At 42.0% G+C, this 14,752-nt stretch overlaps 1 protein-coding gene across 5 annotated transcripts in view; it reads left to right on the plus strand.

Annotated features, from left to right (window-relative positions):
* LDB1 (LIM domain binding 1) overlaps positions 1 to 14,752 on the plus strand; it is a 216,538-nt gene that overhangs the window by 187,808 nt on the left and 13,978 nt on the right. For all 5 annotated transcript variants that reach the window (XM_073552881.1, XM_073552882.1, XM_073552883.1 and 2 more), the window contains 5 exons: positions 5,727 to 5,829; positions 11,313 to 11,357; positions 13,078 to 13,153; positions 13,299 to 13,401; positions 14,455 to 14,627. In XM_073552881.1, the coding sequence (XP_073408982.1) occupies positions 5,727 to 5,829; positions 11,313 to 11,357; positions 13,078 to 13,153; positions 13,299 to 13,401; positions 14,455 to 14,627 (500 nt within the window). Of the gene's footprint in view, positions 1 to 5,726; positions 5,830 to 11,312; positions 11,358 to 13,077; positions 13,154 to 13,298; positions 13,402 to 14,454; positions 14,628 to 14,752 lie in introns of those variants that run through there.

Here is a 14,752-nt window from a genome sequence, read left to right on the forward strand (position 1 = left end):
GCCAGCTATCACATCCTGCATGGCACATAAGTTTCCCCTGCTCACATGTTCTGGTCTGTTCGAAGTTTGCCAATGACCATCTTGATGACCTAGAGGAGGCCGGGGAGAAGGTCATGTGGGCAGATGAGATGAAAATAGAACTTTTTGGTATCAACTCCTCTCGCTGTGTTTGAAGGAAGAAGGATGAGTACAACCCCAAGAACACCAACCCAACCGTGAAGCATAGTAGGGGAAACATTTTGGGGGTGCTTTTCTGCATGCAGGACAGGACTACTGCACTGCACTGTACTGACAGGATGGATGTGGTCGTGTATCCTGAGATTTTGGCCAACTACCTCCTTCCCTCAGTAAAAGCATTTCAGATGGGACATGACTGGGTCTTCCATCATGACAATGACCCGAAACACACAGCCAGGTCAACTAAGGAATGGGTCCATAAGAAGCATTTCAAGGTCCTGAAGTGGCCTAGCCGGTCTCCAGACCTGAACCCAATAGAAAATCTTTGGAGGGAGCTGAAACTCAATGTTGGCTAGCGACAGCCCCGAAACCTGAAAGGTCTGGAGAAGATCTGTATGGGGGAGTGGGCCATAGTGTCTCTTCTTTGAAGCTGATTCTGATAAAAAAAAAAAAAACTTTAGAAACTAAACAAGGTCACATTTAAAAAGGCTGCAACAAACAATTCTGGTGAAGAAAAAAAAAAAACTTCCAGAAAAGAGTAACTTCCTAAAAAAAAAAAAAGTGTTGCTGCAAAAGAATTTTTTGCTTTATTTTCTCCTTGTGGTATTGGTAAATGTTTATTGTCCAGCTTTTACATTTACCATACTTATACATATTCCATTTGATCAAACTTCTGTTGAAAATGTGCACTTTAAAGAAGTGAAGCCCATGTATATGGTCTGGAAAGCCATTTAAGGGTAAGTTCACACAGGACTTTTTCGCTGCGTTTTTTTTTCATGGTTTTCTATTGCTAATTTTCAGCTGCTTTTTCCATTACCAGCAAAGCCTATGAGGTTTCAGAAATCTCATGCACACACATTGTTTGTTTGATCAGTATTTTGTGCTTTGCTGCTATTTTTGGACATAAAGCATGTCACTTCTTTCAGCGTTTTTGCAGCGTTTTTCACCCATTGACTTTAATGGGTGTTGACACCTGCGTTTTTGCAGCGTTTATTCATTATTTGCAGCGTTTTTGCTGCAGAAAAGTCATGGACATTAGCATGGACAAAGACAAAAAAAAAAAAAAAAACGCACAAAAAAAACCCGCATAAAAAAACGCACCTAATCCTGCGTTTTTGCCGCAGCTTCTTTCCTGCCAAGAAGATCCAGTTTTGCTGCAGAAAATAAAAAGCAGCAAGAAAAGTCCTGTGTGAACTTACCCTTAGGCCGTTGGGTGTTTTTTCATCGTATTTTTGGCAGTTTTTCTTGTTCTAGTTGTAATAAGTACTTTTAATGTGGTGGCTTTTACATTTCTAAAGTGAAAAAAAAATTGCCATAGCGTGAAGACAGAGGATGCAAAAAATCGCCGCCAAAATGACACTATACGAAAATGCAATTTTATTGGCCTACATATTACAATGCAAGATAAAAAATGCTGGGACTGGAGGACAAAATCTGGTGCTGGGACTGGAGCACAGGGGCTGGAAGTTGGGCTATATTTGATAAGTAGCCGCTCATGCCTCTTAATGAATTTGGTACATCTTACTCCAGCGCATCTTGGAACAAAACTGGTGTACAAAACAATACCCCTGTTCTTGTCATCTGCACCTCAAAAACATTTCTAGAATTCGACCTTTTTTCTTACTTTTGACTCTGTAAAAACTCTTACTGTTTCTCTTATTCATTCTCGTCTGGACTATTGTAACTCTCTTCTAATCAGTCTCCCTCTTACCAAACTCTCCCCTCTCCAATCTGTCTTGAATGCTGCAGCCAGGATCATATTCCTCACCAATCGTTACACCGATGACTCTACCATGTGCCAGTCATTACACTGGCTACCCATCCACTCCAGAATTCAGTATAAACTTATTACCCTCACCCACAAAGCCCTCCATGGCTCAGCACCACCCTACATCTCCTCCCTTGTGTCAGTATACCACCCTACCCGTGCCCTCCGTTCTGCTGGTGACCTGAGGTTAGCATCCTCAATAATCAGAACCTCCCACTCCCGTCTCCAAGACTATACACGTGCTGCGCCAATTCTTTGGAATGCACTTCCCAGGTCAATACGAGTAGTCCCCAATCCCCACAATTTTAAGCATGCCCTGAAAACTCATTTATTCAGACTGGCCTATCGCCTCAACACATTAACCTAATCTATCCCTGTGTGGCACAGCCAAAAGTTTTACCATAACCAGGTTCCCCGCACCATGTTCCCACATGTTTTATGCATCTATCAGCCCTCTGTGTCTGTACTGTTACACACTTAACATTATGGCTGGTCCATACAATCAGGGCAACTGTTACCACCCACCTTTCATGTCTCCTCTTTCCTCATAGATTGTAAGCTTGCGAGCAGGGCCCTCTTTCCTCTTGGTATTTGCTATAATCTACTGTATGTGATTATTGTTATGCTGTAATGTCTATTGTCTGTACAAATCCCCTCTGAAATGTAAAGTGCTGCGGAATATGTCGGCGCTATAGAAATAAAATGTATTATTATTATTATTACTACCCCTGTATAGAAAAAAAAATGCAGCATGCACCATTTGGCTCACATTACACACGCTATGGTTTAAATTGTGCTAAATTGCACACATTTAACTGCTCACCGAGTGCAAACACATCCACGTGGTGTGAATGTGACATCACCTAGTGTATTGTTGGTTATTTTTGCAATTTTCCTTCTTTACTCTTTATTTTTGCTTTTTGTGAAGTTTTTGTAATTGTAGCTGTGTGTTGTTACATGACTGGATGTGCAGTACCCGGGACGATTGGTCAGACTATTCTCAATAATGGCTTGTCTCTATGTGCGGAGCTAGTGGCCGGATGATGGCTGCTTTTTTTTACTATTGAAATTCAGCTGTAAGAAGCACAAAAGTCTGTGAGGTGTCCCTACGAGCCGCCCTGCCAGGGAACAAAGGATGTGGGTCACCCTGCTGGGGGAGGGGGAACCTCAGCCTGTCACATGCCATGAAGATGTGCAGTGGGCTAGTGATTTCATTTCTTTTCAGGGGAGTCTTCTACCAGGACAGAATTGTTTAAAACTGTCTTAAATTTTAGACGGCATAAAGCGAAACCAGGCAGAGATGGCGCCATCTTTTTACACCAAAACACTGATGCATACTACACTACTAAAGCTTAATATGCATTGCTCATTGCGCTAGGCCTCGTTTCCCATGGCGACCAATCAGAGCTCTGCTTTCACTTCCCAACCAACTCTGGGCTCCCTATCAACCAATTACAGTACGGCTTTCATAGTCAAATAGCAATTCAAGGAATAAAAGCTGAGTACTGATTGGCCTTGTAGTTGGCCATAGCAACCAGCTAAAATAATGCAGCGGCTTAACCGGCAGTCCTATGTAAACCAATGATGGTGCTCTAAAGTTCTAAAATGCAAGATATTTGTCCTTATTTTGTAATGGAAATGCATCATTCTGGGGGGATCCCATAACGGTCTCCCCTTTTAATCGCTCTTCTATGACAAAAAAAAAAGCATGGTAGTTTATGCCGATTATCTAAAGCAACATTGTGGGTGTGGATTGAAGCTGTTGTGATGACGCATAAAATTATGCCGTTATAATTTATTACTTTAACCACTGAGGTGAAAATTGATTTAAAAGAAAAAAAAAATTGAGTTTAATAAAATGTATGTTTTTTTACACTTCTGTACACAACAGCTGTTCCTACCACCTTCCCCTTTGAATGGAGAGGGGTATATGTCACTGATGGACTCCTGGTGGCACCAGGGCCGGCCCGAACGTATAGGCGAACTAGGCGGCCGCCTAGGGCGCCGACCCAAAGGGGGCGCTAGAGAAAAAATAGAAAAAATTATAAAAAATCTTTTCAAAAGGCAAAAAGTTTAAGGGATGGAAAGAAAAGTGTACATATTTAAGGGCAAATATGACGCAAGAGAGGTTGGTTGGGTTGGCAACAATTTCGATAGAATCTGAAGTTGCTAAACAAATTAATCTCGGTGACTTAGTGTCATCCTTTTAAAAAAAAAAAAAGGCAAGGAAACAAAAATTTGAATTACCTATCGTCGTTTTTGTTTTGTGTTATTGATTACTTTGTATATATTTGTCTTATACAACTTCTCAGAAGATTAAAGAGTTAGGAGAGAGTTAATTAATCATTGTTGTTGTGGTTTATTTTGCTCCTAAATTTATATCCCAAGTTTTCATCTACTGCCAAGAATAGTAGGGGCGCAACAAAATAGTTTCGCCTAGGGCGCCTTAATCTCTCGGGCCGGCCCTGGTGGCATCTTATCTCCATAGTACCCATTGCAGATACACTTTAGTCCTCCTTGATGCATCCATGTTTCCAGTACGTGTTGTATCCGTTTTTTGTTTTTTTTTATCATAGATACCAAACTTGCCCATTATAATCTATGGGGCTGTGCAGATTTCCGTGTTTTCCGGGTGTCCATGCAAAACACGGAGACGTCCGTGTTTTTTGTTTTTTTTATACGACGGCACGGATGACCAGGGCTAATACAAGTCTATGGGTCCGTGAAAAATACGTACCGCACACGGTTGGCGTCCGTGTACAGTCCGCGTGGTGTGTCTTTTAACATTATATTGGAGAAAGCTTTGTAATGTAATTCTTTAACAATACCGGTAAAAGATTTATGGTTAAAAAAAAACAAAAAAAAAACTCACGAATGTGTGGCGGGCTTTATCGGACGCCTGTCCCGTACACCCGGCTGAGCTCTCCAGTGTTCTAGAAGGGAGCCGTCGCCAGACATTTCTTATCTCGGGAGAAAATACAGTTTGCAGTAGCAGAAATTGGGCATGCCAGATTTTTTATTTCAAATATGGATTGTAGCAATATGGTGTGGTTTTTTGGTTTGTTTTTACTGAAAAAACACTATATCCAAATAAGTGCACATTTACAGCAATTTACATGTGGAAAACGCACAAGAATTGACAAACTGCTTTTGCTTTTTTTTTTTCTTCACAGATTCCGCACCTAAAATAAAAACGGCTTCAAATTTGCCTGCAATACGCTTCCCATTTGAATGAGAAAACGCACCTCTAGTACATGTTGCCGTTTTTACTTGTGTAAAGAAAAGAAAAAAAAAAAAGAATGCAAATTCTTTGGCACATTTTCCCCTCAATTTTTAACTTGGTTTTTGCAGTAGAAACACTCCAAAAACCACGCCGTGTTATGACGGCACCGTAAAAAAATTAAAAACACATAAAAAAGTGTCTTCACCAACTCGCACCAAAACAAATACTGTTTTTATGGCTGAAAAAGCCACGTAAAAAAAAAAGAAAAGCTGTGAACATAGCCTTACACACGTTTAAAAAAAAAAACAAAAAAAACCCACAGGAACAAAAATGTGCCCTCTTGATTAATTTTCTCATGCAAATGAATGAGAAGCTGGTTACAAGCAGATTTAAAGCATTTGGACATGGACTTGGTCAAAAACCTTGTAGCAAAAACTCCTTGTGAAAATACCCAACAAATCCCCTCAAAAGTAAACCATAGTCTGTTGTAAACTTTGTATTTTCTTTTTAATTTTTTTTTTCATTTGACAATTAGCTTTTCTTCTTTTTTTTGTGCAGGCTGTTCCTCCAAGTCATTCAAACTGTACTCGCCAAAGGAGCCCCCCAACGGCAACGCCTTTCCCCCCTTCCACCCAGGCACAATGCTGGATCGAGATGTGGGGTAAGTTAAATTATAATAAGTTACAAGTTATAATAAGCCATAAGTGTGTGGTCAATATCCATTCCCTTCATTGTTTACACCGGCACTTTTAGACTGCCTGGTGCTGCCGTTCTGTCCTATTTAGTAGAAAGCTATGCAGCTGCACTACCAGCACTATCTGTACCGTGATGTACAGTGGGTTCATTTTTTTTCTCATTAATGTACAATCTGCACCCCATCTCGACTGAAAAAAACAAAACAGAAATGTAGAAATTTTTGCAAATTTATTAAAATAGAAACTGAAATATCTCATGGTCATAAGTATTCAGACCCTTTGCTCGGACACTCATGTTTAAGTCACATGCTGTCCATTTCCTTGTGATCCTCCTTGAGATGGTGCTACTCCTTCATTGGAGTCCAGCTGCGGGTAATTAAACTGGTAGGACTTGATTTGTAAAGGCGCACTCCTGTCTATATAAGACCTCACAGCTCACAGTGCATGTCAGACCAAATGAGAATCATGAGGTCAAAGGAACTGGCCAAGGAGCTCAGAGACAGAATTGTGGCAAGGCACTCAATGTTCCTAAGAGCACAGTGGCCTCCATAATCCTTAAATGGAAGAAGTTTGGAACCACCAGAAGTCTTCCTAGACCGGACTGTCCAGCCAAACTGAGCAATCGTGGGAGATTGGTGAGAGAGGTAAAGAAAAGCCACAATATCACTGTGGCTGAGCTCCAGAGATGCAGTAGGGAGATGGGAGAAAGTTCCACAAAGTCAGCTATCACTGCAGCCCTCCACCAGTCGGGTCTTTATGGCAGAGTCACCCACAGAAGCCTCTCCACCAACTTTCACTATCCAACCTGACGGAACTGGAGAGGATCTGCAAGGAAGAATGGCAGAGGATCCCCAAATCCAGATGTGAAAAACTTGTTACATCATTCCCAAGAAGACTCATGGCTGTACTAGCTCAAAAGGTGCTTCTACTCATCACTGAGCAAAGGGTCTGAATACTTATGACCATGTGATATTTCAGTTTTTCTTTTTTTTCTACATTACTGTTTTTTCTCAGTCAAGATGGGGTGCAGAGTGTACATTAATGAGGAAAAAATGAACTTTTTTGAATTTACCAAATGACTGCAATGAAACAGAGTGAAAAATTTAAAGGGGTCTGAATACTTTCTGTACCCACTGTACCTGTTTAAACTAAAGTCAACTGGCAAATATCGGATTTGCTGTGGATATTACTTTCAGGTTTGCGCTGTTGATATTCACAGTGGATACAATGGCTGATGTTTACAGCTATCATGCACATGCGAACATTATCCCATGCAGAAGAGCAAGAGTATTGTGGACTTTGGTTGTGGATATTGTTACTTTTAATGTAGCTGGAGTGAAACACGGATTTGTGGCAAGATCAGGGGCTGTACATTAAGGCTGATGGTTACACGGCGACCTGTGTTATATAACATTGAGATCGGGGTGTTACATTGTGACATTGAATCATTTCTTTACTGCAACCATAATAACTGACAGTCTCAAATATTGCCAAATATGTTGGCTTATGTCCCAAATTGCACCTGACTCACCATAGACTTCAACGCAATTTGAATGTGACTGCGTATTGTCTCATATTTTGGTTACTTAACAGCAGATTTGTGGCTCTAGTAGAGGCACTACAGGAAGTTGTGCAGAATTTTTTTTTTTTTTTTTTCTTCAGTGAAATTGTAAGGAAGGGACAGGACTGTAGTCGTGACCTGAATAACTGCTATTTCCATGTCCAGTCATTCCCCTACAGAAAAATGTACTCTTCTCTTCTGCATACCTGCATCTCCAGAATCTGCTTCCTCTGGGCACTTCCCAGGTGATAGCTGTCCTTCTTCCAGGCGACCCCCAGTAATGGAGACACAGTCCAAGTCAACCTTAACACTTTCTTTACTGAGTAGTTCACACGTTATATCCACATCTGGTACATCAAGACATATACTTGTTTCCTCATCTTTCCCTTTCTGGCTGTCCTAGACTGTTCCCCAGTTCCTTCCTGGCCTGACCTCGCCATGATGACACCTCCTTCTGCCTGTTTCGCCCCAGACTCGAAATCATCAGTCACCAGGTTTGGTTGCCGCTGGTAAAGCATCCGGACCATCTGTACCGATCTCGCTGAAGCTCCAACTTCCTTCATCTCAGCTGTCCAACCGATTCCTGCCCTAATGGTACTGTCACACTTAGCGATGTACCAGCGATCCCGACCAGCGATATGACGCGGTCAGGATCGCTGGTACATCGCTAAGTGGTCGCTAGTGAGCTGCCACACAGGCAGATCTCACCAGCGACATCGCTGGGGACGGGGGTCGTTACTTACCTGTCAGACCAGGCGATCCTGCGTCCTCCCGCCCGGCTCCACACGTCACTCGTCGTCACAACAGGAAGCGCCGCAGGAAGCTGACGACGAGAAACAGTCCAGCCTGTTCTCGCGCGATCAGTGATAACCAGCGGGGGGAGCGGGTTGTAGGTAAGTATCACACACAGCGATATCGCTAGCAATATTACTATAACATCACAAGTTATAGCGATATTGCTAGCGATATCGCTTAGTGTGACATGCCCTTGAAAGCATCAGCCCAGGCGACAAGTCGCCACATTCTTCTTTTGCTGCACTGGCCCACTGCTATGAGGCACAGTGGCCATGGGTAACGTGGGTTACAACACTTAAATGTTACGGGTCTGCCAAGCTGTCTGGGCCTATAGCCCATGTGGACGCTACGGCACCCTGGCCCCGTCTCGCCTAACTTTCTAACCAACCTTCCTCTTACTACCTGGCAGCCCCTCCTACAATTAACCTTCTATAGCTAAACCTATCAGGCCCACTAGTATGCCCCATCTAGTGGCCCTCAACAGAACTACATTTACCCGAGTCTATGGGAACTATATACTAAAAAGTGCCCTCCTCTAATGTCCCCAAAAAATGATGCATTGACTTACCCTAACTGCAAATGCACAACAGACACATAATATTATCCAATAATATGATACAAGAGCACAAGGCAGTATATTTCAGCTTTCTACAAAATGGTAACACATACATGTGTCAATACCATTACAGATGAGCAATAATACATAATTGATATGTAGCAGTACCACAGGCATTGATCATAGACACATTTGTAAACCTTAACAACCGAAAGACAATCAGAGGGAAGGGAAGCAAGAAAGACAGCCAATCTCCCCCCTTACAAAATTACTTAGTTACGTGACACATTGCCACAGAACAAAGGGTCACTATACTTACTCCTTCATTCTGCTAATTATGAACCCCACAGATATTCATATTTCACTGGTATTATGGATCCCCCAAGGTAGAACTGACAGTGCTCATGATGGTTGCAAAAAGTAGAGCAAAAAAAAACAAAACACTTTTATTCATGTACACAAGTGATGTGCCTTTATCTGCCTTTGACGAGGACCGTAAATGCTGAAATGTTGCTTGTTTACGTGGATGGAGAAATTAGTTTTGTTTGTTTGTTTTTCTCTACTGTTGCTACCCGGTGAGCATTGGCACTTCATATTTTACCATCTCTGTTGCCAGATTTTTTACTTTCATCCAGAATACCAAATCCATTAGAATCTGGCACAAGAGTCCTCCTTATGAGATGAGATGCATATGGTGGTAGATTGAAGGCCTCCGAGTCCTACACCTTAGATATCGTAGGATCGTCCGACAATCTGATGTTGTGAGGGGGCCTCACAGGAGAGGTCTTCGGGGAGATGACGATCGGGCAGTTTGATTTTTAACGTCTGACTCTTTAGTTGACGTAGCCGACAGCTGTCTGCTACAGTTCTTGTATGGCCAGCTTTCAGGCCTTGTGTACTGACCATCTCCTGCTTTTGTTCATGTAGCTTTTTTTTATCTGATGGTAGAATGAGACTTGGTTCACATCTTTATTTGATGATGGACAACATTGGTGGTAGACAGAATTAAACACATTCCATATTTTTATTTATTTTTTTATTTTTTAATCTGTTTTTTTGTGCAATGTTGTACCAAAAAAAATCTCTCAGAGTGGTTCATTTCTGATCACCAAGTCTGCTTCCCAGAGCTAGAAAGTTTGTGAAGGCCATCCTCTTCTTCTTGCACTCTGCATTGTAGCAGCGGTGGATGTTCTGTTCTGCGGTTTTATTCCCAGTCTGAGCCATAGTCTTTGGGGCCGGCTGATTGTCTCCTCCTCATTGCAGTAAACATGGACTTTAACCGTGATGATTTTGTATTACTAGGAGAAGGTTGGGCAAGATGGCTGTTGGCAGAGTCAGCGTTTGGCAGATAACCCTCTTGTGTGTGTGATCGATGTTAGTTGTATTTGGGGTCCTGGCACAGGAGGAATTTTTAACGCGAGTTTAGATAAAGCAATCCTTTTTAAGGGATAGCAAGTCTCCACACCCCTTTTTTAAAGGACAAATTACTTTAGTTTTTACACATTTTTGTGAAACAGATGTCCAGAGTCCATTACCTATTGTTTAAATCCGGTTTTTATGCTACATGTATTTTTACATTTTTTTTTTTTTTTCTTTGGCATTTTTTTTCTATATATGTCTGTATTTGAAAACATAATTATAAAATATAGAAATCTTGCAAATCTTACACTGGCCACTGGAGCTTTTTTTTTAGACTATCTTCCTGCTTCAGGAAATGCACATGTATATTAGGCACTATGGTCAGACGCCAACCCTATCTTTTGTAGTGAAACATCTAATGTGCGTGTGCAAATGTTGTTGTGAAGGAAGGGGGGCAACAGAGTCAACTGTGAAATCTGATTGGTCCTCATGAATACACATTAGACTAATATAAGCTGAACCAGCCGATTATTGGTTCGGCCTACAGTTTAATATGTATGGGGACACTGATTGTCAGGGAGAGGAGGGCAGTGTTAAGAATTTGGTTTGTCTAATTTCACACTGACAATCTTTTTGTTCTCCTGGAGATTCGCTTCTTCCTGCCAGAAATGCCCAGCGGCGGCTCTCCTAGAAAACACAGAAGCGTTTGACCAAGTGAGCTCTCCTGTCTATGGGAGAGCAGGCCTAGGTGCTTGCTGGCTGAATCATTGAACTATTGGCTAACAGCCATCTAATATGTATGGAGGGCTAAATCCTGCCTCTGATGATAAGGAGCCTGCTGAAAACGCTTCCTGAAAGGACAGAAATCATAAAGTCCTAATTGCCTCTGTGAAAATTGAAAGCTGGTTGATTATTATTATTATTGTTGTTGTAATTAGTAGTAGTGTTTTATTTTTAGTATTGTATTTTATTTTTATTTATTTTTTAAGATTGTAATATGAAAAAACCCTGCTAAAAATGTTTTAAAAAATACATATAACACAAACTGATTTAGACAAGTTATTTTCTAAAGATAGCCTTCCTTTAAAATGGTAAGAAGAGGGGATTTTACTTTATACAGTAATTCACTTTTTATGATATTGTTACCTATAATAAATAAGCTCTTTTTGTGTCTTTAGACCGACTCCGATGTATCCGCCCACATATCTGGAGCCTGGGATAGGGTATGTACATTAAGATTTTTTTTTTTTTATTTTGTGCTTCTGTCATGTATACATACTGTATTAACATTTAGCTACATTTTTTACATTTTGTCTTTAAAAAAAAAAAATAAAACAAAATAACCTGATTAATACAGATAGAGATGTGCGGAGTAACTGATGAGTGCCTGATAAATCTTCTCCTGTGCTACAGATGTGCAATGATAGATTTGAGGATTGCGGCAGTCTCCATTTTTCTAAACCCTGTGTAACACATTTTCCTTTATGTGGTAAATCAAAATGCCATTTTTTTAAAAAGTATATCTGTGCTGTTATAGGCCTTAAAGGGAACCTGTCACCCCCCCAGGGCGTTTTTCAGTTAAAGAGCCACCTTCATCAGCACTGAGGCTGCACTCTGTGAAGGTGGCTCTTCTTTTTCTGACCCCCAGTAATGCCAAAATATTGACTTTTAGAATTAGCTCCTCATACCTGTAATGTGTCTCACAGGTATGATGTGTCCCCCTTTAGCAGCCGCCTACCATCTGTCCATCATACCTGTCCGGTGCCTCGGCGACGCCCACCATCTGTCCCATCGTCGTGCCCCGTGCGTCGCTGCCTCCTCTTGATTTGAATCCCGGCGCCTGCGCTGTAACAGGTGTTCTCGGGCATGCGCAGTGCGCGCTGCCTGAGAACCGACATCAGGCTATTGCGCCTGCGTGTTGCGGAGGCCCCAGCCCCGCAGTGTGAATACATCATAACACACTGCAGTGCGGGATCTGGGGCCTCCACAATGCACAGGCGCTATAGCCTGATGTTGGTTCTCGGGCAGTGCGCACTGCGCATGCCCGAGAACACCTGTTACAGCGCAGGCGCCGGGATTCAAATCAAGAGGAGGCAGCGACGCACGGGGCATCATGATGGACAGATCGTGGGCGGCGCCGAGGCCTCGGACAGGCATGATTGACGGATGGTAGGTGGCTGATACAGGGGGACACACCATACCTGTGGGACACATTACAGGTATGAGGAGCTAATTATAAAAGTCAATATTTTGGCATTACTGGGGGTCAGAAAAAGAAGAGCAACCATCACAGAATGCAGCCTTAGTGCTGCTGAAGGTGGCTCTTTAACTGAAAAACGCCCTGGGGGGGGTGACAGGTTCCCTTTAAGATCTGTGTTATACCTAGTGCAAGGTTATAAGGGCATCTGTCAGCAGGTTTTTGCTATGTAATCTGAGAGCAGCATGATGTAGGGGCTGAGATCCTGATTCCAGTGATGTCACTTACTAGGTTGTATGTTCCCATTTCAATAAGATTCGTGGTTTATCAGCAGGAGGTGATCGCTGGAGGACTAGTTTTCCTGTGCCTCCTGGTCCAACTCCGCCCACACAACTGATTGGCTGTCTTCTGTGTACATTGTCATTGGGATTAAACATGGCTCAGTATTCTGAGCTTTGCTAGATCTACAGCATAGAAAGCAGTGATTGTATCACAACTCCTGCACCCAGTAGACTTAGTGATACGTTGCTGGAATCGGGATCTCTGTCCCTACATCACACTGCACTTGGATTACATGGCAAAAACTTGCTGACTGATTCCTTTTAAAGGGTTATTCCATAACTCAATCCAGCCAGTGACTTGGGGTTTCTCTTTTTTTTGTGGTTGCCTGTAATTGCTTTTGTCATGTTCCACCATGTAGAATGGTTGGAAAGCTTGTTGTAAGTTTTTTTCTGTTCTTCTACCAGGAGACATACGCCGTATGGGAACCAGACAGACTACAGAATATTCGAACTGAACAAACGTCTGCAAAATTGGACGGAGGTAGGGCGCCCCATCACAGAAAGTTTTCCTTTGCCATGAGAAGTTTTGCATGTTTTTACGCTTTTCGCCAGGTTTTATGACCACTAATAATTCTATAGATTCTCATCCGTCAGGAATTGTACCTAACCCGAGCTTCTGTTCACAGGAATGTGACAATCTCTGGTGGGACGCCTTCACCACAGAGTTCTTCGAAGATGACGCCATGTTGACCATCACTTTTTGTTTGGAGGACGGACCAAAGAGATATAGTGAGTCTTGTAAAGTACCGTAGTTGTTTGGGGTGGAGGGTGCGTTGTCACCATCTAAAATAGTTTCTTTTCATGGTGCGTTTCTTGCACTAATGGAGTCGCTCATGTCTGTGGGATGTGCTTGAGAGTTCAGCACGACGGCGCACTTGTGAGTAGAGGAGCATGGCAATACCATGGCCCATTGGAAAGCGGTCCCTGCAGGAAAGCCGCCAAGCTTGATAGTTGTCTTGGACTATATGATTGGAGGGCCCCCGTCCTTGGCTCTTTAATAATTTTCCCCATCGTGGCCCCATCTTGTAATAATGGTGCGCTCCTCAAACACACAAAAATAAATTGAACATCTTACCTGTCCTCAGGTAATGAATACATCAAACTTAGTCCACACAATAAACCAACTGGCACTTCATAGCATGAATCAACAAAACAAATTTGGACATATCATTCTTTTAGCCGAAGAAGAGACCCAGAAAAGATTAAAGCAATATTTTTATTAATATATACCGTAATTAAAAAACAACAAAATGCCCCGTAGGAGGATATTTAAATGTCATCCCAATAATCATGATGAAATTATATTGATGCCCCTAAGGCAAATCCAGTGCCAAATAGCAAATAATAAATAGGCTTATCCCATAAAAGATCAAAAATACTGGCACAAAAAACCAATCACCCAATATAAATATTCAGTATAAATAGTATAAAAATACATCACAATAAATAGGGTTTAATTGTATTATGCCTAAAGCCTCATATATCACCATATAACATATGCCCACATTAACATAGAAAATAATCTTGGAGAGACTACAAAATTAACAGGATAGCCAAAAGAGTAGAAGAAGCTATTGCGAAACGCGCGTTGGGGTGGAGGAGGTCACACCATCCAGCATTTCTGATGCCCCAATTATAGGTAACATCTCATCTACAATAATGGGGTCTTATGTGACCCTGGTGACCTTACCCTCATGACTTGTTGCCTCCTCATTGTATATGGAGACTTGACGACTCTTGTAAGAACTGCAATAAACACGTTCTCGGTTTCTGTCTCTTCAGCGATTGGACGGACGCTTATTCCCCGGTATTTCCGTAGTATATTTGAAGGTGGCGCCACAGAGCTATATTACGTACTGAAACACCCCAAGGAGTCATTCCACAATAACTTTGTCTCTCTGGACTGCGATCAGTGCACGATGGTCACACAGCATGGAAAACCCATGTTCACACAGGTAGGACGGCCGGGTCAGCCGTGTAGATAAAATGAAGCCACTTTTTAAAAATATCCTTTGTTGTTCCAATTCTCCCTATTTCAAAACCTCTCCTTGCTGTTAGTGAATAGAGACATTTTGTTTCC

This window comes from Dendrobates tinctorius, unplaced genomic scaffold (assembly GCF_039654945.1).
Source record: "Dendrobates tinctorius isolate UK_male_01 unplaced genomic scaffold, ASM3965494v1 ptg000196l, whole genome shotgun sequence".
NCBI classification, from domain to species: Eukaryota; Metazoa; Chordata; class Amphibia; order Anura; family Dendrobatidae; genus Dendrobates; species Dendrobates tinctorius.